This window comes from Peromyscus eremicus, chromosome 9, assembly GCF_949786415.1.
Source record: "Peromyscus eremicus chromosome 9, PerEre_H2_v1, whole genome shotgun sequence".
Lineage (NCBI taxonomy): Eukaryota > Metazoa > Chordata > Mammalia > Rodentia > Cricetidae > Peromyscus > Peromyscus eremicus.
The window spans coordinates 112115599-112140614 of record NC_081425.1 but is presented as its reverse complement, the minus strand read 5'-3'; the positions used below and the strand labels follow the sequence as shown (position 1 = coordinate 112140614).

The 25016-nt window shown below is 42.3% G+C and overlaps 1 protein-coding gene across 2 annotated transcripts in view; it reads left to right on the top strand.

Annotated features, from left to right (window-relative positions):
- Positions 1-19403, top strand: part of Abhd6 (abhydrolase domain containing 6, acylglycerol lipase) — a 44009-nt gene extending 24606 nt beyond the window's left edge. For both annotated transcript variants that reach the window (XM_059274271.1, XM_059274272.1), the window contains exons 3-9: positions 6751-6907; positions 8269-8382; positions 9821-9953; positions 12589-12746; positions 16758-16812; positions 16996-17096; positions 18564-19403. In XM_059274271.1, the coding sequence (XP_059130254.1) occupies positions 6751-6907; positions 8269-8382; positions 9821-9953; positions 12589-12746; positions 16758-16812; positions 16996-17096; positions 18564-18737 (892 nt within the window). In that variant the 3' untranslated portion in view covers positions 18738-19403. The remainder of the gene's footprint in view (positions 1-6750; positions 6908-8268; positions 8383-9820; positions 9954-12588; positions 12747-16757; positions 16813-16995; positions 17097-18563) is intronic.
- Positions 19404-25016: the final 5613 nt, after the last annotated feature.

Genomic DNA, 25016 nt, shown 5'->3' with positions numbered 1-25016 from the left:
CCCCTGGAAACAAGGATGGAAGGAGAGAACTGACTCCCAAAAGTTATCTTCTAACTTCCACGGATGTGTCCGCACTCACACACACATTGCAGCACTCACACAAGCATCACAGTACACACACACAAGGTGGAAGGAGAGAACTGCCTCCCAAAAGTTATCCTCTGACCTCCATGTTCTCATTTGTAGTACACACACGTATACAAATAACAACAATAATTTAAACATGAAAGGGCTCTACATAAAAAAAAAACAAAAAAAAAAAAACTATCCATGAGAGAGTTGATAATATACCTAAATTCATGGAAGGATATACTGTATTTGTGGGTTGAAAGATTTTCTTGTAGAGATGTCATATTTTCGTACGATGGCCGTAAATTAAGTTTTTCTGATGGCATTTGATAAACAGTGTGCTGCATATTTTTTGGTCAGCTTGACACAAGCTAGGATCATATGGGAAGAGGGAACCTCAACTGAAAAAAATGCTTCCATTAGGTTGGCATTTTCTTGATTAATGACTGACGAAGGAAGGCTCAGCCCACTGTAGGTGGTGCCACCCCAGGGCAGGTGGTCCTGGGGTGTATAAAAAGCAGGCTGAACAAGCCATAAGCAGTGTTCCCTCCATGGCTGCTGCTTCAGTTCCTACATCCGGACTCCTGCCTTGAGTTCCTGCCTTGGCTTCTCTCTGTGGACTGTGACCCAGGCCATATGACCCAGATTAAACCCTTTCCTCCCCATTTTCCTTTTGGTCATGGATCTCTATCATAGTAATAGAAAGCAAATTAGAAAAAGTAGATTCTTTTACTAGTTTAGAGATGTTTAATTTTTATATGATCCTTCAAGTCAGCAGGAAATAGTATTAGCCTTATTTTACAGATAAGACTAATGAAGCTTTAGATTAGAACGACCTCCTTTCCATAAGGGCAGAGTGAGCTACAATTAATACATTTTGTCTAGAATTTTAATTTCTTTTTTCCAAGTTTCTATAGCATGTATCAGCTATAAGAGTTAGGGTGAGTTTCATTCTGACATTTTCGTGCATATCTATAATGGATTTGATTGTGCTCACTCCTTGCCACCCTCTCTCTTGTCCCCTCTCACTGCCGCCCTTCCATTTATGTGTCTGAATATTTATCTGCATGTATGTATATTATATATGTCTGTCTGGTGCCCATGGAGGGCAGAAGAAGGAATCAGATGCCCTGGAACTCGAATTATAGATGGTTATGATCTGCCATGTCGGTGCTGGAAACTGAGCCTGTGTCCTTTGCGAGAGCAGCATGTGCACTTAGCTGCTGAATCTTCTCTCTAGTCCAATTAAGTGGATTCTTAATAAAGAAAAGGATAGGTCCGACTAATCAAGACAGTCTTGAATGAATCAAGGTGATTTATATTACCAGCTATCAAGACTAATTATGAAATTACGAAAGTCAAGTCGGTATGAAACTGGCACAGAGGACAAATAGAGCAGTGGGCTGAAGGTGTCCCGGAATAGATGTGCAACGATATGGAAAGTGCACTGCGTTAACAAAAAAAGTCCAGCTGGGGAAATGTAAGTTTGACTCTTAGTAGACAGAACTATTTTTTTTTGCTGCTTCTCAAATTCTGCTTCTCAAAGATGCCCCTCCCTTGTGGGGACCTGCTCTACTGGGAACTTAGGTCACCTGTGAAGAGGTGGCCTGGAACGGAGGAAAGGTAAGTACGCGCCTACGCACCGCTGGCCTGTTCCCCAGCCTCCCTCTTACCCGGAGACAATCAGACGCAGCAGGGAGTCAAGTCAAGCAAGAACTCATTTATTGATAGGCAGTAAGCCTCTTTTATAGCAAAAACCTCAGAACCCTAGGAGGGGATGAAGGAACCAACCAATCACTTTAAAGGTCACCCTATTTACAAGTTGTTTATGCCCTGATGTCATCTCCTGTTTTTAGTATCTTAGCATAAATAACTTGAGCTAACTTTTTCTTTCACTATTTGTCTTTAATCTCCATACAAACAACCCAAGCTAACTTCCTCTTAGCCATCCTTTGTATCTATTCTCTGTACAAACAGCTTAAACTAACTTCCTCTGGTACCATCTATATCCACTCTCTATTAGTAAACAGCTTAAAGCTTAAGCTCTATTTGGCTAAATTTCTCTTAGCACCCTCTTTGCAGCCCATGTATGCCCCACACTCCCTCTTCTCAGAGTCCTGTGACTATGACAGTGTATTTATGTCATGGTCATGCTAAATTACAGTCATGGTGTATGTTATATGCAGCTGATTTGGGGAAAGGGACATCATCCACAGGGGTCTAATCTAATCACCACAGCCCTTAAAAGCCGAGAGATGAAAATCTCCATCATGAATCGGTGCTGTTTTTCATTTGAATCTGAGGGGACCATCCAGGAAGTAACACAGGTGGGTTGGAGGAGACAGAGAGTTCTCAACGGACAGCCAGCAAGGACACAAGGACTTCAGTCCTGTACCCACAAAGAACTGAGTTTTGCTAACAAGCTGAATGGGCTTAGAGCTGAATGAAAGGCAGCTTGGCTGAGGCCTTTTTGTCAACACTGTGAGATCCTGAGCAATGTGCTTAGCTAAGACTTCTCACCTGCACAGGTAACCTATTGAAGGGTGGGTTTAAACTCCTCCAAGTCTGAGATTTTTGTTTGTTTGTTTGTTTGTTTGTTTTGTTGTTGTGGTGGTGGTGGTGGTTTTTTTTGCAGCAATAGAAAAATGAACACAACCCATCTGCAAGTTCATACTCTGCCTAAAAATAAAAGCCTGGTAGATTGTAAGTTCAGCAAGTCTTTCTTAAGAAAAAATAGACATGTATTTTTCTTGACATTGGAGGTAGGCAGAATCATGACATAAAAATTTCTAGCCATAAAAATTGTTCAGTTAAGGCTGGACAGTGGTGGTACACGCCTTTAATCCCAGCACTTGGGAGGCAGAGGCCCATGTATGAGTTGAAGGCCAGCCTGGTCTACAGATGGAGATCTAGGACAGCCAGGACTACACAGAGAAACCCTGTCTCGAGAAACAAAACAAAACAAAACAAATTGTTTAGTTTCATTGTGTCATCTGAAATGAAGAAATAGTGTTAACCAAAAAGACCAAGATGGTGTGTGGCTCAACATGTATGCCCAGCATGCACCAGGTACTATGTTCAATCCTTAGCACAGCTTCTCCCCAAAGGAAGACTATTTAGGGAATAAAAATGCATACCAAAGGTGGCAGTGTGTATTTGCAGTAAGTCTGTTCATAAAGAACTTGCATCTAGCATATATAAAGAAGTCCCCCTGTAAATCTGAAAAAAAAAAAAAAGCATATAACCTAGAAAATGGACAGAAATTCAGATACTTTACACAGATGGTATCTGGTAGCCAATTAGCATGAAATGAAACAATTTGCTCTTCCATTGGTTATAAGGGACACTCAAAACCACAATGAATCTAAACACTTGAGAGGCTGAGCAAGAAGGTGCTTAAGCTTAAATGTTCAAATCTGAACTGAAAACAAAACACAATGAAATACTATTACCTGCTTATCAGAAAGGCTAAAGTTATAAACAAGGGGGGAGAGAGATGGCACAGTAATAAGAGTACTGGCTGTTCATCCAGAGACCTAGAGTTCACTTTCCAGCACCCACATGGTGGCTCACGCTATCTGTAACTCCTCACTCCCTTTTCTAGCCTCTGAGAGCACCAGGCATGCATGTGTTGCACAGACATAGATGCAGACAAAACATCCATATCCACAAAGATAAATATTCTTCAAAAATGAAAAAAACTTGATGAGCAATTCTGAGTGTTGGCAGAAGCACAGTGGGGCCTTCGATGAGTGACTGTGAACTGGATGTCTAAAAGAACAGAACTGTACTTAAACTGTCGCGTGGTTCTGGGGGCTAAAAACATGGAATTGGGGTTAGTTCTCTTTAGTGGTTAAGGGAGAATCATTTCTTGCCTCTTCTGAGTTTCTGGTAAAGGCTGCTTGTTCCTTGAGGTATGATTGCATTATGCTGATCTCAACCTCCGTTTTCACACTTCCTTCTCTATGTGTTTTCCAATGCTGGAGAAGAAGCCTAGGTTCACATCGGTCATGGTATCTTATGCCACGTCATATCCCCAGCTCTTCTGTTTGTGTTTCTGCCACCTAATTTTTTTTTTAAAGTTTTCTTTTTCATTAAGGCTTCTTCTTATCTCCCTGGGACAAATAATTCTTGAAAGTATAATTAATAGGCCAAATTAAAAAATTCCTGATAGCTAATGCCAGATGGCTTCCTAGAAAGGTGGGACATTAGAACTGGTCTAAAAGAAAAAAGGAAAGATCCTACTTGTCTAATTTGAAAGTCTACATTCACAGAAACTAAAAAGGAACCAGAATTTCAGGGCTGGAACAGTGACTCAATGGATAAGAACACTGGCTTCTCTGGCAGAGGACCCAGGTTTAATTACTAACACCTAAATGATTGCTCACAACCTTATGTAACTCCAGTTCCCAAGGGACTCAGTGCCCTCTGCTGGCCTCAGTGGGTACCAGTCATGCATGTGGTTCACAGACATACATACATGCAGGCAAAACATCCATACACATAATTTTTTTAATTAGAATTTTGTCTAGGTATGGTGATACACATCTTTAATTCCAGCACTTGGGAGGCAGAGGCAGGAAGAGCTCTGTGAGTTCAAAGCCAGCCTCATCTACAGAGTGAGTTCTGGGACAGCCAGGACTATATAGAGAGACCCTGTCTCTAAATAAATAAATAGAAAATTTAAAAAATTAGAATTTCATCAGGAAATACCATGCTGCCGGTGAGGGTAGACCACATCCTGGTACCAAAGGAGGAACTGACTCCTAAGAAAAATTTATCTCACAGTTTGGATATCTTAATTCATAGCTAAATCTGTGTGTTGTTCCTGGCCTTTGCTTCATCATTCCTGTAAATTGTATACAGGCAGATAGAGAGAGGCTGGGACTTTTTCCTCTCCCCAGTTCTGGCCCAAACTAAATAAATCATTTTTCTTTTACCAGCTCCTGCTTCCTGGGTTTTTTAGAATGGCTAACAAGGGACCTAAGAGTCCAGTAATATAAAAGGATGTATTTTATTGCATGTCTATATTTTTATTAGTGAACTTCAAATGTTTGCTATGTTTATTCAACATTAATATCTCTTCTATTCTGAGTTATCCTTTTATTTATTTTGCCCAGTGTTGAATTAAGTTTTTGGCATGGTTCATATCAGTTTGGAAGCCTTTTATATGTTAAGGATATCAGTCCTGGGCTGAGGGTATGTGTAGCTCAGTGGTAGAATGCTTGCTTAGCATGTTTTAGGCCCCAGGTTTGTCTTAAGATGGGGAGGAAAACAATCTGACAATCTGTGGTTATCATATTTGTTGCAAATATTACCTCTAATTTTTCCCTTGAATTTTAGCAAATGATATACTTGGAAAGAGATATTTTCAATATAATGCTAACCGCTGTTTGTCAAATATTACTATGTGCTGTGTCTTGAACAAAAGTTTTTGTGTGGATAGGGGCTGGAGAGATTGCTCATTGGTAAAGTCTGCTTCCTGTTCTTCCAGAAGACTGGAGCTCAGTTCCCAGTACCCATCTTGGGTGGCTCACAATGGCCTGTTATTGCAGCTCTGGGGGATCCAGTGCCCTCTTCTGGCTTATCACATTTAATCTTGGCCGTAGCCTTGATGGAATACAGTGTTTCCCCACTGTTGTCCACGAAGAAATATACATTCAAGGTCATATAGCCAATAGCTACAAATTAATGGTATGGAACCATTACTTAGAGTACTGAAATAGGCCTGCTTTTTTCCTATAAAGAGCCTTAGGCTAGCCAATTTTATTATTGTTTTAATGTTTTGAGTAGGCAATGCAGTCATTGCAAAAGGATCAAAAGGAATGTAGTTCTAGCTCTCGTTGGCCCCTCTCTTCCCTTTTCTACTCTTCACCTCATTCTCTGCTTCCACTCCAGATCCTTGACGGTGCCTTGTAGATACAGGTAAACGTGATTATATAGCTTGACTTCTTTTTTCGCTTAGGTCACACAAAACAAACACTGTTTTGGTCACTTGATTTTGCAAGACTTGGCTGTTGTTGCTGTGGTATAAAGTCTATTAGAGAGAAGATATTGGGATGATTTAATTACATTTCATCTTTGAAGAGATTTTTTTGCACGCTGAGAGTTCAGTTTGTTTCAATGGTAATTTTGTATTGAAATGGACTTGGGGCCAAACCACAGCCTTGCCAAGGCTTATATAACTAACAGAAGCTGAGCCTTCAACTGTTGCCATATGCTGTGAGGAACAAAGCCAGAAAACAGTCAGTGCATGTAGGTCTTGAGCACTGAGTTCTGGAGCCTTGAGAGCTGTCTCACAAAAGGTGTTGTGTATGGTGTCCTGTTGTTTTGTTTTTCATTCAGTTCTTTATCACTTTTAGTTTTTTCATTTCTTTATTACCATATATTAATTGCACAGCATATTGAGTTTTATGATGACATTTCCACACATGTATGTAATGTATATTGATCCTGTTACTCTCTGCTATCTACTCATCATCACCCCCAACACACACACATACAAACATGTGTAACATACTTCTCTTCTTAGTGCTCTTTGAGGGGGAAGTAAAGGACAAGCTGGGAGATATGGCTTGGAGTCATATTGCCACCAAGTAGGATCTCTAGAGAGAACCTGTGCCCCTCCCAAAGCCACATACCCTGAACATGCTGCTTGTGTCTTGCCTTTCTTCACCCTAGGTACTGGCGGAGGACACTGGGTATGCAAGTCCGCTATGTACACCATGAGGACTATCAGTTCTGTTACTCCTTCCGGGGCAGGCCAGGACACAAACCGTCCATCCTCATGCTCCATGGATTCTCTGCACACAAGGATATGTGGCTCAGTGTAGTCAAGGTACACTTCCAGACTCTTCTCTCTTAAAAGGGGTGGGAACACAGTTCAAATTCATCTTTAAATTAATGAAACATATATTACTCAGACTCTTTTTTTACTCAGAATTGATTGGGTAGTATTTTAAAAACTGTGTCTCTGGAATTTTCTCACCATGGAGATATTTTTAGGTACGGGGACTGTTGGGGGTGTTTCAGCACAGCTCTACCTCAGAACTGCCATGATGGTGGTCAAGGCTGGGCCTTTTCCAAAAGTGTTTGTTCTTAAACATTCTTTTCCTTCCCCTGCCTACCCCCAAAATCCTCTTCATTCTGCTATTTGTTCTTTTTTCTTTTCCTTAATCATTTAGAGAAATGGTCTTGATTTGGCAGCTTTTTAGAATCCTTTTCCAAGTCACTTTTTGTACTGTTGACTTGTGTGGCCTCTCACTGTACTTTGGGAGAGTGGCCAGCTAATGAGGGATAGGGGGCAGGACTGAGGCTGGTGTTTGTCTTGAGAGAGCAGCATCCCAGGTTCCTACTTCAAATGGGACAATATCTGAAAGATCATAAGTGTCACTAGGAGGAAAAGTGCACATGTCATTGGGTTATTTGTGTTCTTTCCAAATGCCACCATGAGGACTGCCATCTTCAAGCCTTAATCCTTTTTGTCCCCTCTTCAGTAAACATCTTTGATAACTAATATTTCTCAGACTCATGGCTAAAGTTGGTGCATCTTTTAAACATAGAGGAAAGGTGATTTGGGAGAATCATCATCTCAATAATTAGACCCTGATGAAGGAAAAAAGAAAGTTGAAACCAGCCTTATGGCTTTGGGGAAAGGCATTGCTCCTTTTGGCTCTGGACCTGGCCAGGGCTCTGGGAACCATCTCTTCTAGTTCCAAGACAACAGCCACATGGCTGGAGGAAGTGTGGCATGGAAGGGATGGAAATAGTACTGAGCAAATAGTATTAAGAAGTTTTCAGATGTTACCTTGGAGGGAAAAGCACTTGCAGTGCAAGCCTGATAAGCTGAGTTTGATCCCTGGAACCCACATAAAAGTGGAAGGAGAGAATGGATACCTAAAACATAATGGTCACTATTTTAAAAAATTAAGTGCAAGATGTAAGCCTGCTAGCCTGAGTTTTGTATCCTCTCTCCTGTCACTCACTGAGCCTCTTTTCATCTGTACACCAGTCTTGGGGTCCTCTCCTCCATATGAGGCTCTGTTGATACTTATTCACATGTATAAGACACATGGAGGCTCAGAAACATAATCTCAGTGGCTGTCTGGGTCATTGAGTAGGTGGCAGCTTCCTCCCCAGAGAAATGGATAGACATGTTTTTCTAGATCACATACTGATTGTCTGGCTCTGGGTCTTCAGTTCCTTCCGAAGAACCTGCACTTGGTCTGCATGGACATGCCTGGTCATGAAGGCACCACCCGCTCGTCCCTGGATGACCTGTCTATAGATGGGCAAGTTAAGAGGGTACATCAGGTAAGCAGGAGGCTTTACCCAAACTGCCCAGATTGTATCTTCTCAGCACATGAAAAGCAGGCAAGAGTTGCACACTAGCTCATGGCCAGTCCGTAGCACATCTTCTGTCTTTAAGTGATTGCAAACAGAATGGCAGCCTAGGGATATCTTTGGTCAGTTTTCCTTTAAGCCTATTGTATTTTTTGTTTTCTTTTTTGAAATAGGGTATCATGTAGTGGAAGTTGCCTTAAACTTCTGATCCTCCTGCCTCCACCTCCCAAGTGCAATGATTACAGTAATGTACTACCATTTTATGTGGTGCTGGGAATCAAGAACAAATCAAGGAATTTGTGCATGCTAACCAAGCACTCTGCCTACTGAGTTACATCCCCTGCCAATTTGTACATGAAGAAATGTAATCTGGGCAGTTTCTCAGCCCTTTAAAAAGGCATTTAGAATTCTACAAAACTGTTCCCCTGTGGAGGTCTGTTTTTCTCCTTCTGTGTGGTTCGGGCGAACTCTTTGCATGTTGTTATGTTTTAGTATCCATCTCTGGCTCTCTCCTAAGGTTATGATAAAGCCTTTTCTTAACAGAATAGTTTGTAAGTTTCACGTTCACATTGATTTTTTTTCTAAATAAGAATATTTAGGAGCCGGGCAGTGGTGGCGCACGCCTTTAATCCCAGCACTCAGGAGGCAGAGGCAGGCAGATCTTTGTGAGTTCAAGTCCAGCCTGGTCTACAGAGCGAGATCCAGGAAAGGCACAAAGCTACACAGAGAAACCCTGTCTCGAAAAAAAAAGAATATTTAGTTGATAATTTCTGCCTCCACCATTAAACTATATATTTTAACGAGGGCTTATTGTCTGGCTCTTTGCTGTGTCCTCAAGGGCTAACCATAGTTACTTGTACCTAATAAATATCTAATACTATTTTTCCAGTGAGGGATAAATATGTAGATGGTTGATTGGACAGATGTCTAGCCAGATAGGGCTTCAAATGAAGCAGGAGTTATCAAACTATCGCCCCAGAGCTGTCAACCTACTTTTGTAAACTAAATTTTACTGGAACACATCCATGCTTACTTAGCTTACTTAGGTATGTATTGCCTCCGGCAGCTTTTGTGATGCAGTAGCCTAGTTGAATAGTTACCACAGAGAACAGCTGACCCATAGAGAGAGGAAAAAAAAAAAAAAAACATCGATGCCTTGGTCCTTTATAGAACAGTTTATGACTTAAGGGGATCATTGTTTGATTTATACTTATAAATGACCCTACAGCCACATGTGCCTTATAAAGCAAAGTACACATATGTCACAGGGCTCAACTAAATGTTGGGTGTAATAATCAGTGTCAGACCCAGTAGAGTGTTCAGTTTGACTGAGGGGAGGGGTCTCTGCTCTGCAGTAGTTGCTGACATCTCAGCTGTAATTATGCCTCCTTTTCTTTTCTCTTCCTAGTTTGTAGAATGCCTTAAGCTGAACAAAAAGCCCTTTCACCTTATAGGCACCTCCATGGGTGGCCACGTGGCTGGAGTATACGCTGCTTACTACCCATCTGATGTCTGCAGCCTGTGTCTTGTGTGCCCTGCTGGTGAGTTACGTTACCAGAACAACCTTACAAGTAACTTGAATTTAAAGAAGCATCCACACAGCTTCTGCTATGACTCCTTTAAAAAGTTATCCTTCTGATATAGATCCCAGAGATAGACAATGCTTTGTGATAACTCTGACCAGATAACAGTTGTGTGATGAGAACCGTAGCCAGACTGACTTAATTGGAGCCAGACCTGGTTCACAGAGAAGGAGGGAGGCAGTGGCCATGTGCATGGTGCTGTGTGGCACCTGTACTTAACTGTGGAACCTGCCTTTCTCCACAGAGAAGGAGGGAGACAGTGGAAATTTAAGATTGATTGTTTGCATGTGAGAAGGTGGAAACAAGTTAGGATCACATCCTACCTACATTTTTCTATATAAGCTTTGTCTTAACTTTGAAATAATTTTAAATTTATAGGAACATTGCCAAGGTAGTGCAGATTCCCATATTCCCTTTACCCAGTTTTGTCTATGTGAACAGCTCACATCCCCACAGTGACCCTGTCACAACTAAGGGTTGAGCTTGGTGCCTTACTATCAACTGAATCCCAAGCTTCATTTGAATTTGACTTCATTTTTCCACCCGTGTTGCTTTTAAGTATCAGAATCCAGTGTAGGATACCACAAGATATTAAACCTAAGATTAATTTTTTTCTTAAAAAATATATATGACTTTGGGGGGCCAGTGACAATATAAATTAAAAGAGAAAAGATGGAAAGGCTAACTGATAAAAAACGAGTTTCATTATTTGATCATCTGTCAGGATGTGACTTTTTATCAAAACTTTCATTTGAATGCAAAAACAATGACTTTTTTTTCTTTTCCTTTCTATGGTGCTGAATTTCAAACCAGGGCCTCATACAGGCTAAGCAAGGGCTCTGCTACTGAGCTGCACGCCCACATCTTAAGTTAGTTTGTTTATAACATAGATGTTATCTTAGCACAACTTCTAAAGGCTATTACAGAAAGTTATGAGGCCATTTTTGAAAGCTTTTAGGACCACCTCATGAAATTGCCTGTGCTCTAAAAGGACATATTCTATGATTAAAATTAAAGAGAAGTCACTGTGAAACAGTATTGGATATGGACAATTCTGGGCAGGTTCTATGTATTCCCCCATCCCACAGGTTAGGTTCTTGCTATGGCTGGCTTTAATTCCCTGTGTATGTAGCCTAGGCTGGCTTTGAACTTGCAATCCTCTTGCTTCAGATTCTTGTGTGGCTAGGATTATAGGAGCATACTATCTCAGCAGGCTTTTCAGGACATAGATATATAATGTGTGGTTTTCTTTGTGGGTGAGAGACAAAGTTGAAGCTGAGTATCTTCTTGGTCACTGTCCACTTTATTTGTTGATGTGGGGTTTCTAGCTGAACCCGGAATTTGCCAGTTATGGCTGGTCTAGCTAGCAAGCTGGCCACAGAGTCTCCTGTTTATCTCCAAGGGTTGAGATTACAGGTGGCTGTTACAGCTTCTGCATGGGTTCTGGGGTTCTGAACTTCCATCCTCATACTTATGCAGCAAGAGCTTTACCAGTGAGCCATTTCCCTGGCCCTAACATGTTTTCTATAGGATGGCCAGTATTAAAGATGCAACTGCCTGTTTGTTTTTAAGACAAGGTCTCATATAGTCAAGACTGGCCTTAAATTCATAATCTTTCCATATCTACCTCCCAAATTCTGGGCTCACAGGCCATGCCTAGCATAGTGTTAGCTATCAGAGCCTCTTGTGTCATGAGACAGTGGGCAGTCTCAAAAGGAGTTTCACCCCTCACCTAATTTTCTTCTGGAGGAAGAGAGCCTTTGTGCTGCACTTACACTCTCTTGTGTCTTATGCGTTGGCTGCAGAGGGGAGGGCATCTAGATCAAGGGAGGGAGCTGCAGTCATGGCAGCTCTGTGCTTTCTTTCCATCTCTCACTTCCTTCAATCTCCTCGAAATAACGCGGGCATGAAAACAGCGCAAGTGAGGCACCATCTGGTACTCCCCATACTCTGCCATTCTCACCCCTTTGCAGCTTGTGGAAATGCAGGTTCTGGTTCAAGAGGCTTGGGGACAGCCTCCGTTTCTGCGTATCTTGCTAGTCTGTGGCCATGGTATGTGCAATCAGCCCTAAAACATAATGCTGTTGTTTTAATCTGGACTAGTTTAGACTTTATTATGTAAGCCCATGCTGGCCTTGAACTTGTGATTCTCTTGTCTCCACCTCTTGAGGCGTGTATGTACCACCATGCTTAACTCCAACCCTAAAATATCTTAGATGATATATTTTTTTCTATAATTCTCAGAATACAATGTTTACTTTGAGCAAGGGTGCCAGTACCAATTAAAAAGTGATCTCTTAGCCAGGTGGTGGTGGTGCACAACTTTAATCCCAGCACTCAGGAGGTAGAGGCAGGCAGATCTTTGAGTTTGAGGCCAGCCTGGTCTACAGAGTGAGTTCCAAAGATGGCTAGATCTACACAGAGAAACCCTGTCTCAAAGAGAAAAAAAAAAAAAAAAAAAAGGATTGTCTCCTGGTGAAAGAAACCTGACATGTTAACCTGAGTCCCTGGGTTTTCATTGAACATTTCCTTCACATAGGGGCACAATACACCTGATAGGTATATCATTGGGCTCTTTTGTTTTGCATCCCAGGCCTGCAGTATTCAACTGACAATCAGTTTGTACAGCGGCTCAAAGAGCTGCAGGACTCAGCTGCCATTCAGAAAATTCCCTTGATCCCATCCACCCCGGAAGAGATGAGTGAGATGCTCCAGCTCTGCTCCTATGTCCGATTCAAAGTGCCCCAGCAGGTACAGTGTATCAGTGCCACACCCTTGCCCTCCAAGCAGCCTCCCCCAACATGGCCTCTTGCGTCTACTCTCTGACTCCATTCTGTCTGCTCCATTATTCAACATGTAGCTTACCTGTGATTATGTTAGACACTGTGCTGAACACTATGGTAAATATATAACACAGGGAGTTTCCCTGAGCAGATGCAATCCAATGCAGGAAGCAGACAACTAATAGACAAAAATTTACAAGTTGAGACGAATTTTAGAGGTAAAATGAAGGTGGTATAAATATTTAAAATGGGGAGGGAGGGATAGCTCTGATAAGGTAATTTGAAGGGTCATGTGTAGAGTAGAAAAAACATACACAGATTGATGGCAATGGAAAAAAGCAAGTGGCTGGAGCCTAGAGAGTGAAGGAGAAAGGAATTGGACATGGAGTCAGGGGCTAAATCACATTCTCAATTTAAAAAAATTAAGACTCTTAGACTTGTACATTTAAAAAAAATTATTTTGGATGAACCCAGAGGGCTTTTTATCTATGAGGGTTATATTTATTGATATTGAAACTCAAAAAAATTAAAAAAACAAAGATAAACATTTGCCATAAGAGATGATATTATCTTGTCATATATAGTATGCTTTTAAGAGAATGTAGGTGAAAGGCAATGATGTTGAGTGTCATTGAGTATGAGCACAGTGTGACCTCATGGTTTCCTAAGAGCTGCTCTGAGAAGATCTTGTATGTCCTTGTAGTTTATGGGAGTGAGTCTGTTTTTTTCTAAGCATAATGGGAGAGCCACTGAAAGACTGTTGAGGACACAAATAGAAACAGAGGCTACTTGGGATATACTGTGGCTTAGAGGTGATGCTGGTACCAACTGGGGTAGTAGAACTAGCTAAGATGTGTTGTGAGGAAGAATGGACAGGACTTAGGGCAGGTTGGAAGTAGAGGTGAGGAAAAGTGAGTGGTCATAGATGACTTCCAGTTCTTGAGACTGAATGGGTAAAGGTAGCATTTTCTGCACAGGGAAAGGAGAGGAGGAATTTCAGGTTTGGGACATATGCTGAGAGTTCCATTTTGGATATATTAAGTTCAGATTGCTTTTGAGGCTTCCAAGGGGTGGGCAGTTGGACATTTAAGTGGTGCAAAGGGATTTCTGGCCTAAACGTAAAGCAGTAGCCATAGACAGAGGAAGATATTGAGGGTCATGTCTGAATGAGGTCGTTTGAGGAAAAGGTGTAGAGAAAAAAGTCCACAGCTGAGGCCTTATGAACCCAGATTATCTTCCTGTGTTGTAAGCAATGAACCCTGCCTCAGGGTGAGGTGAGGTCCTCCTAAGCTGTAAGAATGGATGCTACACAGACTTTGTGACCATGGCTTAGTTAATAAGTGCAGTACGTTTCTGGAGAAGAATCCAAAATCTATGTCTGTGGTGTAATCTGTCCTTGATATCTTTTTAGTCATAAAGTGGCACTGTCCTCTTCCAGCTATAATACCTTTAGAATATTGTGACCAAAGAAGACTCCTTGCTTTTAGTTGTCAGGGATAAGAAAACACTGGGAGAAAATATATGTTGATTTCAGAAGCCTTTCTTTCCCAGTAGGGTAGGGCCACCTACCATTGAGTCCATTAGGCCATCTTGTGGTTTCATTTGTTCACGTGTGTCTTCTGCTCTGTTCTCTGTCAGGGCCTGTCTATCTCCAAACTTTAGCAGTGCACTTTCATGAAGAAGGTCCTACTTATATAGATTGCATGGATGGTGGATATTATAGGATGTCTTAGTGTCAGAGGTAGAGAGTGGGTAGTTATATAGGTACAAGATAGATAAATGAGTTAATGCATGTTATGCTTATATGCTTATATGGTTTAAGGCTGCAGGATGGAACCATGGGTGGATGGTTGGTTGGTTGGAGGGATGGGATGATGACTGGATAATATAGGGGTGGAGAAAGGATAGATTAGCAAATACAGACATAAATAAATGATTCAGGGAAATAAGATAAATGGATGAACTGATCCGTCAATTAAGCCAGTGGTTCTCAACCTGTGGGTCGCAACCCTTTGGGGGTTGAACAACCCTTTCACAGGGGCCACCTCAAACCATAGGAAATAATCAGATATTTACATTACAATTCATAACATTAGCGGGCTGGAGAGATGGCTCAGCGGTTAAGAGCACTGCCTGTTCTTCCAGAGGTCCTGAGTTCAATTCCCAGCAACCACATGGTGGCTCACTACCATCCATAATGAAATCTGGCGCCCTCTTCTGGCCTGCAGGTGTATATGCAGACAGAACACTGTATACATAATAAATAAAAAAAAAAACAACAAAAAAAAACAATTCATAACATTAGCAAAATTATACTTATGAAGTAGCAATGAAAATAATTTATGGTTGGGGGTCACTACAATATGAGGAACTGTACTAAAGGGTTACAGCATTAGGAAGGTTGAGAACCACTGAATTAAGCAGAGTTGGAAAAGGATAGATGGATGCATGGATACTGGATGGATAGTAGAAAGAAGAAAACATCTGTCATGGAGCACAGTGTTTATTAAATAAACAGTCATTTCCCTCACCTCTGTGCTGCTACTTTCAGAACCTCTGGGATTCTAAAGAGCTGGTTTAGTCAAAAGCAGCCATGGTTCAATATATTAGTGAGCTTTCGATCACTGTGGGAGAATACCTGACAGTGCCATGGGTTCGGAGGTTTCAGGCCATGGTTACTTGGCCCCTTCATTTTGAGCTTATGGTGAGGCAGAACATCATGGCAGGAAGCATGCAGTAGAGCAGAACTGCTCATCTCATGGTGGACAGGAAGCAGACAGGGATGGAGCCAGGGTCCCAATATATCATTCAATGACCTCTCCAAGTGGGTCCCACCTCCTAAAGCCCACCCCACAGGCTGAAGACCAAGCATTCAGTACATGACCTTTTGAGGAACATAACACTAGTCTTCCAAATTTTGGTCTGCATAAGATGCCTGAGAAGGTATGTTGAAGGCATCTAGACCTGCTCCCTGGTGAATGAGAGGAGTGACAGCTATCTTTGTGAACCCTTTGCTTTGACTTAGAGTCCTGAGGCAAGGAACTGCTTTACAATGGCCATAGCCACCTATCTGGGTTAGTAGCCCAGGGCTTGGAGATCTGGCCTACCTATGTTTTCTACAGCCCTCAGCAAGGAAAACAAAGGCAATGTCAGACAATAATCTGAGCTCTCTGAAACTATGGGGTTCTTACCAGAGTTTTCTTAATAGTTTATTTCTTCTGCTCCTCTTCCTCCTCTTTTTCCTCTTCCTCTTTCAAGAAGGTCTTTTTATGTATTACAGACTGTCCTGGAACTCACCAAATAACTGAAGATGAATTTAAACCCTCAATTCTTCTGCCTCTATCTCTAGAGTATTAGGATTATAGGTATGCTGTACCACACCAGGTTTGTGTGGTGCTAAAGATGGTCAAGGCTTGGTGCATGCTAGGCCAGTGTTTATAGGATCATCAATCTTGATGGTTCAATTTTGTTCTGCATTTAGATATCATTGAATAATGGCCTGATATTTTGTTTATCCAAATTTTTGTCTTGAATTAAACCAAGCGTTTCTCAGGATGCCATGCTAATGTCTTTATAATGTCTTTAACATAATATGCAGACCTCTGGCTTCGCAGCATTTCCCAAGTTCCTCCCTAATTTTTTATTATTATTGTTTTTTAATGTGAAAAGTGTTTTGCCTGTATTTTTGTGCACCACATGCATGAAGTGCCTACAGAGGTTAGAGGAGGGCATCAGAGCCCTTGGAACTAGAGTTACAGATGGTTGTGAGCTTCCTTGCATATGCTGAGAATCAAACCAGGTCTTACGTAAGAGCACTGAGCTATCTCTCCAGCTCAGTTTGTTTTTTAAAGCCTCCCAATTATATTCTACATTCTGGGGATTCACAAGCCCAACCCTGGGCAGTGCTGCCCCAGAGCTATAAGACGCTGGAGAAAGTGGGACTTCTCTTGTTTTCTAACTTTGGATTATTCATCCTCAGATCCTTCAAGGCCTTGTTGATGTTCGCATCCCTCATAACAGCTTCTACCGGAAACGTAAGTAGCCCTGCTCTAGCTTGTGGCTTCGGGGCCAGCTGCCTTGTAGTTTGTAAACCTCTGTACATGTCCTGTTTTCTGGTCCCCTGAAGAGAAGTAATGGCCTGGACTTGAACCTCTGACTTTTGTGGTACCTATGTGCAGACCCTGCATATACTCACTGTGTTTTTCTTTTCTGACAAGTGTTTTTGGAAATTGTTAGTGAGAAATCCAGATACTCTCTGCATCAGAACATGGACAAGATCAAGGTCCCAACACAGATCATTTGGGGAAAACAGGACCAGGTATGTTATAGGGCCCTGTGGAAAAAAAGCAGGTGGTGATCTTTAAAGTGGGCCTCCCTGGTGGGTTTATTGTGTCAGGTGCCAATGTCTGCTGCCACAGTTCTTTAAGCTGGGAACAATGACATTTGACTTTTAACATGAAAGGAAATTTATTTGTTTGTTTATTGAGATAGGTAGCCCAAGCTGACTTTGTACATAGGATCTTCCTGGCTTCGAATCTTGGAATCAACAGGGCTGATTCCTCTGGGAACTCTGAGGGAGACTCTCCCCATTTTCCCCCAGCTTCTGTTGCTTGCAACCATCTTTGGTATCCCCTGTCTTATAGATGTATTCCCTGGGTTCTACTTTCATCTTCACATGACATTCTGTGTGTGTGTGTGTGTATCTGTATTCACAATCCACTTTTTAAAGGACACCAGTCATATTGGCTTAGAGCTTCCCTGCTCTCTTATGACATCATCTTAACCAGTTATACCTGCAATGCACTATTCCAAAACAGGCCAATGCTGAGTACTGGAATTAGGACTTCAGCATAAGAATATGGGGACTCCATTCAGCTCATAACCAGCTCTCCAAAGACACACCAAGTTTATTCCCAGAAGTACCTTTGTAACTGCCTCTGAGAAATCATGCCTACCAAAGATTTTTCATAATGTTTAAAGCAAGAGGAGGCAGTGAGAAATGTGTAATGCAAATGAATGACAGTGTATTATAAAGGGTACACAAGAATCTTTCATTAAGGAATATTGTAAGAAAAAGATATTAAAAACAGGCTTTTTTCTGATTGTTTTCTGGTGCCATAACAAAATGTCTGAGACTGAGATTTAAAAGGACTAGACGTTTAAAGGTTAATGTTTGGTTGGCTGGGAAGTCCATGTGTAGAGTGCCAGCATCTGCCAGCATGTAGTGAGGGGCTTTCTGTTGCATATTTGGTTGAAGACAGCACGATAGTGACATTAATCCATTCCTGAGGGCAGAGATCTCAATGATCTATTAATTCATTTAGGAGGGCGGAAGGATAAAGTTTCTAATGCATGAACTTATAAGGACACCTTCAGGCTCGGCAGACCTGAGTTCTGATGCAGCTGAAGAAGTAGAGGAATCTTTACAGAAAGGGAAAGAGAACTCAGGAATGGTGTCTTCCCTTTCTCTGTCTTATTTGCCCTCTCAGCCCCTATCTATGGAGCCCCTGTTCACATCATGATACAGTCATCTCTTGATAGTTCTGGCTCCCCCTCCGGCTTAACCTCCTTGCAGACAGGAACTCTGTCTTTTCTACCTGGTTATCATTGGCAGTGTTGTACTTCTAGTACCATATTTCAGAGTCAAACAGGAGGCATGCTAACGGATTCCATTTACCCCATCTTCCTGACCCCTGCCAGGCCTCAGTGGTAGAAATTGTCCACGACAACACAGTGGCACATCTACATCTTTGTGTACTATTTCTCTCCTCCTCTTCCTCTGCAGGTGCTTGATGTGTCTGGAGCAGATATACTGGCTAAGTCCATCGCTAACTGCCAGGTAGAGCTTCTGGAAAATTGTGGCCACTCAGTGGTGATGGAGAGACCCAGGAAGACAGCCAAGCTCATTGTTGATTTTTTAGCTTCTGTGCATAACACAGACAACAAGAAGCTGAACTGAGGTCCTTGCCATGGCCTGCATTGTTCACACAGCATCTACTCCCATCCCGCAAACTTGACACAGTCACCGCTCTCAGGGTTCCTGCCCCAAACGCCGTTGGAGCACCAATGTCCCTGAGGAAGCCAGTCTCCTACCCCAGTATTCTTGGTTCCACAGAGCATCAGGGGCCACAAGGAAATCTCCAAGATCTTTTTTCAAAATAGAAACGTAAATGGAACTTTAAAAAAAAAAAACCCAGCCATGAAGCCTACTAGAAGTCAAGTTCATATCACTGACAAGCTAATGCTAAGCAGCCACCTTAGACCATGATCATGAGTGACATTTTCTTTAAGACATTCCTCACACATTAAACTTGAGATATTTTTTGTTGTTTCATATATATCCCTTGCATGGTCAGTGACTCCTATAGAGGAGCTTTAGTCATTTATTGAACTCTTGTTTAGATCTAATTCAAGTTTTGCATAGAGGCCCATGTCACAAGACTAGGGAAGAAACAGTAAACTGTGGAAGAGGTTTCTGCCCTAGGCCTATTGTACAGACCTGGAATCTCAGCCACTTGGGAGGCTGAGGCAGGAGGATCCAAGTTCAAGACTTGCCTGAAATATAGAGTGAGTTCAAGGTCAGCCTGAGCTACTCACTAAGACAAAAAAAAAATTTTTTTAAAAAGAAAAAAAAAATGTTTCTATGGTTTTTTGTTGTTGTTGTTGTTTTTTTTTTTTTTTTTTACATATAGAAACATACATGGAAGGGCATTGTTCTGCCTTAGCCAGCCCTCAAAACTGCTGAAGCAGCAGAAGATGGGCTGATGGATTTGGGTACCTACAAATCAGATATGTCATGAGTAACCAGAATAAAGAACATCTAATAGGGTGGGTTTCCTAGAAATAATTTATAATTTTTAAAAATAGGACTAATAAAGCAATAATGTTCTAGACTTCTATCTAATCAGACTGGAGTTCCATACCAAGCAGCTCATGGGCATCTTTTCTATTCTGCTGTTCTACTGATAACCCTTGGATGTAAAATACTAGTTTGTTAATGAATTCTGTGAATTCTGTGAACAATAATGTGATTGAAAAAGTAAGTCCAAACAGCTGTAAAAGTGACTACAATGATGTGAAATAAATTTAAATAGCCTAGGCTGGCAACACACGGCGCTTTCTATTTCTCAGCCCCTAATGGGGTGCAATATTGATAGATTTTCTGTTCACTTAAATATGCGTTTATTTCCGGGGACAAGTGAAGAGGCCAGAGGTTGATGGTTGATGGCAGGTATCGTTCTTAGTCATTTTTAAGACAGGATCTCTCAGTGAACTTGGAGCTAGCAAAGCCGCAGACACCCTTCTCTCATCACCTCGCAGCACAGGGTTGCAGGCACATGTTGCTGTGCCGTTTTTTCACATGGGTGCTGGGGATCCAAACTCGGGTTCTCAGGCTTGTGTGGTGAGCCTTTTACCAACTGAGCCATCTCTCTGGACCCTAAAATGTATTTTTATTATTTTATATTTACTGTAATTAAGTGGATGTGTCTGTGTCTATGTGGGGGTAGATGCAAATGCAGATGCTGGTGGAGGCCAGCAGCCACAGGTCCCCTGGAGCTGCAGTTACAGGACATTGTGCCCTGCATGTCATGGGTACTGGGATTCGAACTTGGGTCCTCTGCAAGAGCAGTGTGTGCTGGTAACTGCTGAGCCATTACTCCATCCTAAGTGTTTTTTAAAGTAACTGAAATCATTGCTCAAAAGCAGAAGTCATCAATTTTTCTTTTTTTTCTTTTTTTTTTTTTTTCCTCCAAGACAAGGTTTCCCTATGTAACAGTCCTGGCTGGGGCTGGAGAGATGGCTTAGAGGTTAAAGAGCATTGACTGTTCTTCCAGACATCCTGAGTTCAATTCCCAGTAACCACATAGTGGCTCACAACCGTCTATAATGAGATCTGGTGCCCTCTTCTGGTGTGCAGGCAAACATGCAGACAGAACACTATACATATTAAATAAATAAAGGAATTTAAAAAAATTAAAAAACAACAACAACAAAAAAAAAAAAAACCAGTCCTGGCTGTCCTGGAACTCACTCTGTAGACCAGGCTGTCCTGGAACTCACAGAGCGCTGCCTGCCTCTGCCTCCCTCATGCTGGGATTAAAAGCACTAATGCACAGCAATTTGTTTCTTTTCCTTCACTTCTGTTGTTCATAGCTTAAATGGGAATCCATGGTGTGGTTTGAATATTATAATTAATGAAAGAAGCATGGAGTATAGTTCTTGAAAAGATGTGAAAATGACAACAAGCTTGTGAGATGTAGCCAGTGCACTGAGCAGGAAAATGGATAGGTGTAAATGCACACATTAGAAAAGAAAGGCTGAGCCTAGCGGTGGTGGTGCACGCCTTTAATCCCAGCACTTGGGAGGCAGAGGCAGGTGGATCTCTGTGAGTTCGAGGTCAGCCTAGGCTACAGAGTGAGTTCCAGGACAGCCAGGACTACACACGGAAACCCTGTCTTGAAAAACAAAAAAGGAAAAAAAAAAAAAAAAAAGTCTAAAAATCAATAAATTAGCTCCAGAAGCTTGGGGGGGGGGGATTAGTAAATCCAACAGTAAAATAAGGGAGTAATCCAACTGAAAATAAAATCAGAATCTATTCTGTTTCTCAAAGAAAGTAGATAGATGATTTGACTTTTTCCTGTGAGTGCTGAGCTTCCTGTGAGGAGGGTGACTCTGCACCTAGGTGACAAGAGATGGTTTCCTCTGAATCACTAAAGAGGCCATGGACCTGGGGATCCGTTTCAAAAGCAGCTTTCTGGACACAGGATTTCTTACTGGCAAGGATTAGAAGCATCTGTGAGCCAGGTATTCTGATGTATACTCATAATCCTAGAACTTGGAAAGAGGAGGCAGATCATGAAGCCATAGTAAGACTCTCCAATCACAGTGGCCTGGGAGAGGGATCTGCATTGTCATCTGGCAGGATACGTGCTGTCCACCTCAGCCTGGAAGAACAGTTAGGCAGGTTCTGCAGTGGGCATGACCCCCACTTCCTGCGCTATCAACAGAAAACCTTGTTAGAAGTCATGAACCAAGAATAAGGGAGTTGTTTTTTTATAAACACATAAAGTAGGTTTTCTAGGTTCTCTGATGGCCCGGCCATGCTGGGAAGTCCCTTGTACCCTTTGTCTCGCCCCCATAATTTTAAGAAGCCTGCTAGTTACTGCCTGCTAGCTGCCTCCACACCACCCTGCTGGGCACTCTGCACCTTTGCTGAATCTTTAAAAGAAGAAAGGAATCATTCACTACAGCCCTTCCTGAAAGGACTGCCAGGAACTTCTGGGATAAAATGGAAAGCCCCAGGAGACTCAATTCCTCTTCTTGGAGTTGGGACCATCAGAGTTGTTGCAGATTGAGCTTCCTGGGAAAATACTGGAGTCACTGAGGGACAAGCAGTGATCAGAACTTGTTGCCATCAGTCTGGGCTTCTCCAGGATGGGGGTGACAACAGGAATAACATTGGTACCAGGTGACATATGCCAGGTCGATGGTGCTGTCTGTTCAAATCTGTCTTCCACTTGAGCTCCTGTGAGGCCCCTGTATCCCAGGGAGTCATACCCGCTGCTCTGCCCTGGGGAAGTTCCCAGAAAGCACAGGGGGATTGGAATACCTGTCAGGTGGGGCTGCAGGACTATGGCTGCTGTGTTTGTCCGATCCCTTTTTCTATCTCCTCTCTATGCCTCTCCCGATATGAGCTACACACAGGCAGTTAGTTACCTCCTAGCCACTGGAACATGGCTCTGCTGAGCTTTCATCTACCTCTCCTGCTGTCACCCCGAAGCCACAGACTAGACTTCCTGGTCAGTTATCAGGGGTTAAAAAGTAAAAGGCATTTTGAAGGGAAGGGAATGAACAGAGAGATGGGACAATGGAGATAACCTCAAATTAGCTGCCAAAATTGGAGCAGAGTGGGATGGAGCAGTACTTGGATTACTGATCAAGATCCCTGCTGCCCCATGGCTTTGTGGTTTAGTACCATCCATATTCTCTAGGCTGGTCATAACCAGAGTGTGGGCCTGGCAATTCCTCTGCCTGTGGTGGGAACAAGGGTCTTTAGTCACCATCACTGATCTGAGAGAGGCAGAGGCAAAAGGCAGCTGGACTTTTCTTGCTGAGTCTAGTGGGGATCATTCCTTTCTGAGTTTTTTTATCTTTGGTTATTAAAGTTCCAGTGGGAACCTTGGGCCATGGAGCTCCATCAGGTGATGGGCAGGAAGGATTCTGACAATCCTAGTGACCCAAGGCCAAAGCTAGCTGGGGCCTATACTCTCATTGATTGTAACGTAACTTTTGGAAGGTGACTGCCGAGAGTAGTGTGAGCCTTCTTCTATAATTCCTCACCAAGGCTATCAGATCTGAATGTTACTCAAATCCAGAACCATCTCCATGTAAAAGGACCATGCACCATATCTCATATAATATCCCAACTCCATGTATGATCCAATTGATACATCCATGTTTCTGCTACCAGTGTAAATTGGATGCGATCTGAAACAAGCTTTCACTTCACGTTGGTACTGGGTGAGAAGACTGTGCTTCTATTTTGCGTTTTTGTTTGTTTCTTCCTTTTTTTCTTTTTCTTTTCAAGATTTATTGATTATGTATACAGTGTTCTGCCTGCATGCCAGAAGAGGGCGCCAGATCTCATTACAGATGGTTGTGAGCCACCATGTGGTTGCTGGGAATTGAACTCAGGACCTCTGGAAGAACAACCAGTCCTCTTAACTGCTGAGCCATCTCTCCAGCTCTTTGTTTGTTTCTTAATTTCAGAGTCACAGATAAAGAATGGGAGCCTGTTTTCCAGATTCCAGCTCTTCTTTTGAGGAGTAGGTGGCACACTAAGGAAGAGAATTTTCCAGCATGGAGAAGAAACAACCTGCACATGGGTGTGTGCCACAGCACCCGCTTCCGGGCGATCAGTAGTTTGTCCTAATATTTTTTTTCATTTATTTATTTTATGTGCATTAGTGTTATGCCTGCATATATGTATAGGGTGTCAGATCTTAGAGTTATAGACATGTGATGCCATGTGGGTGCTGGGAACTGAATCCAGGTCCTCTGCATAAGCAGGTAGTGCTCTTAAGCTCTGTGCCATCTTTCCAGCCCTGTCCTAATATTTTAATTATTGATATTAATGATACTTTTATTTTCCCAATGCTAAGAAGAAAGATGCCTATGCCTCATGCATGGCCCCACACTCACCCATCAATTTTTTGGGATGTCTGCGTACTTGCATACACATATACATACCTATAATCAGAGAGGATCTGCAGATGGTTTGGCAAGCTTTTTTTTTTTTAAACAAAAACAAAAAGTATAAATGGAGTTATGGCGGGAATTATTGTTGCCCTTACCCACTTGCCTCTTTTGCCTCTATACCTTGGGACTCTTCTAGATCAACCCACAGAGCCCCAGGTTTCTGTAAGGGGAGTGCTGAGTTCTCCAGAGAAAGTGTGGAATGCCCAGGTACACTTGAGAATGAATTTTGAAATTTTAAGAAATTATCTAGTCAGGTACAGCAGCAAAAGTCCATGATTTCAGGTACTTCAGAAGATGACAAGTTGGAGGCCAGCCTCGACAACTTAGTAACATCTTATCTCAGAACAGAGTTAAAAGAGCTAAGGATGGGGGCTGGAGAGATGGCTCAGCAGTTAAGAACACTGGCTGTTCTTCCAGAGTTCAATTCCCAGCAACCACATGGTGGTTCACAGCCATCTATAAAATAATGAAATGCTAATAAAATATCTATTTAAAAAAAAAAAAAAAGAGCTAAGGATGGAGCTCAATAGCAAAACACTTGTCCTGTGAGACTCTGGAAGAGAGGAAGAGGATTGAGGATGGGGGTGGGGGTGGGAGGGTGGGAGATGGGGGGTGGGGGATGGGAGATAGGGGGTGGGGGATGTTAGCATTAAGGCATCTTCACTGGCCTGCCCTTGGGGACCTGGCAGGATACCTGGCATGTACATGCACTTGCTAGTACTCAGGCATCTACACTGGTCTGCTCAGGGTCCTGACAGAATACACCATCAGCTATGATGCTACACAGAGCTCTCCCTATGCGCATGCACTATGTCCCCTTATAATAGGCAAGCCCCTCCCATTTTCTGCCCCTTCTCTCCTCAGCTCTTAATAAACCTCCCATGTGAGTTCTGTTGTATGGTGTGACTCTCTCTCTCCCACCAGTAAATTACAACATTGGTGCATGAGACTCTGCAAGCTCTCCTGGCAGTTCCTCCTG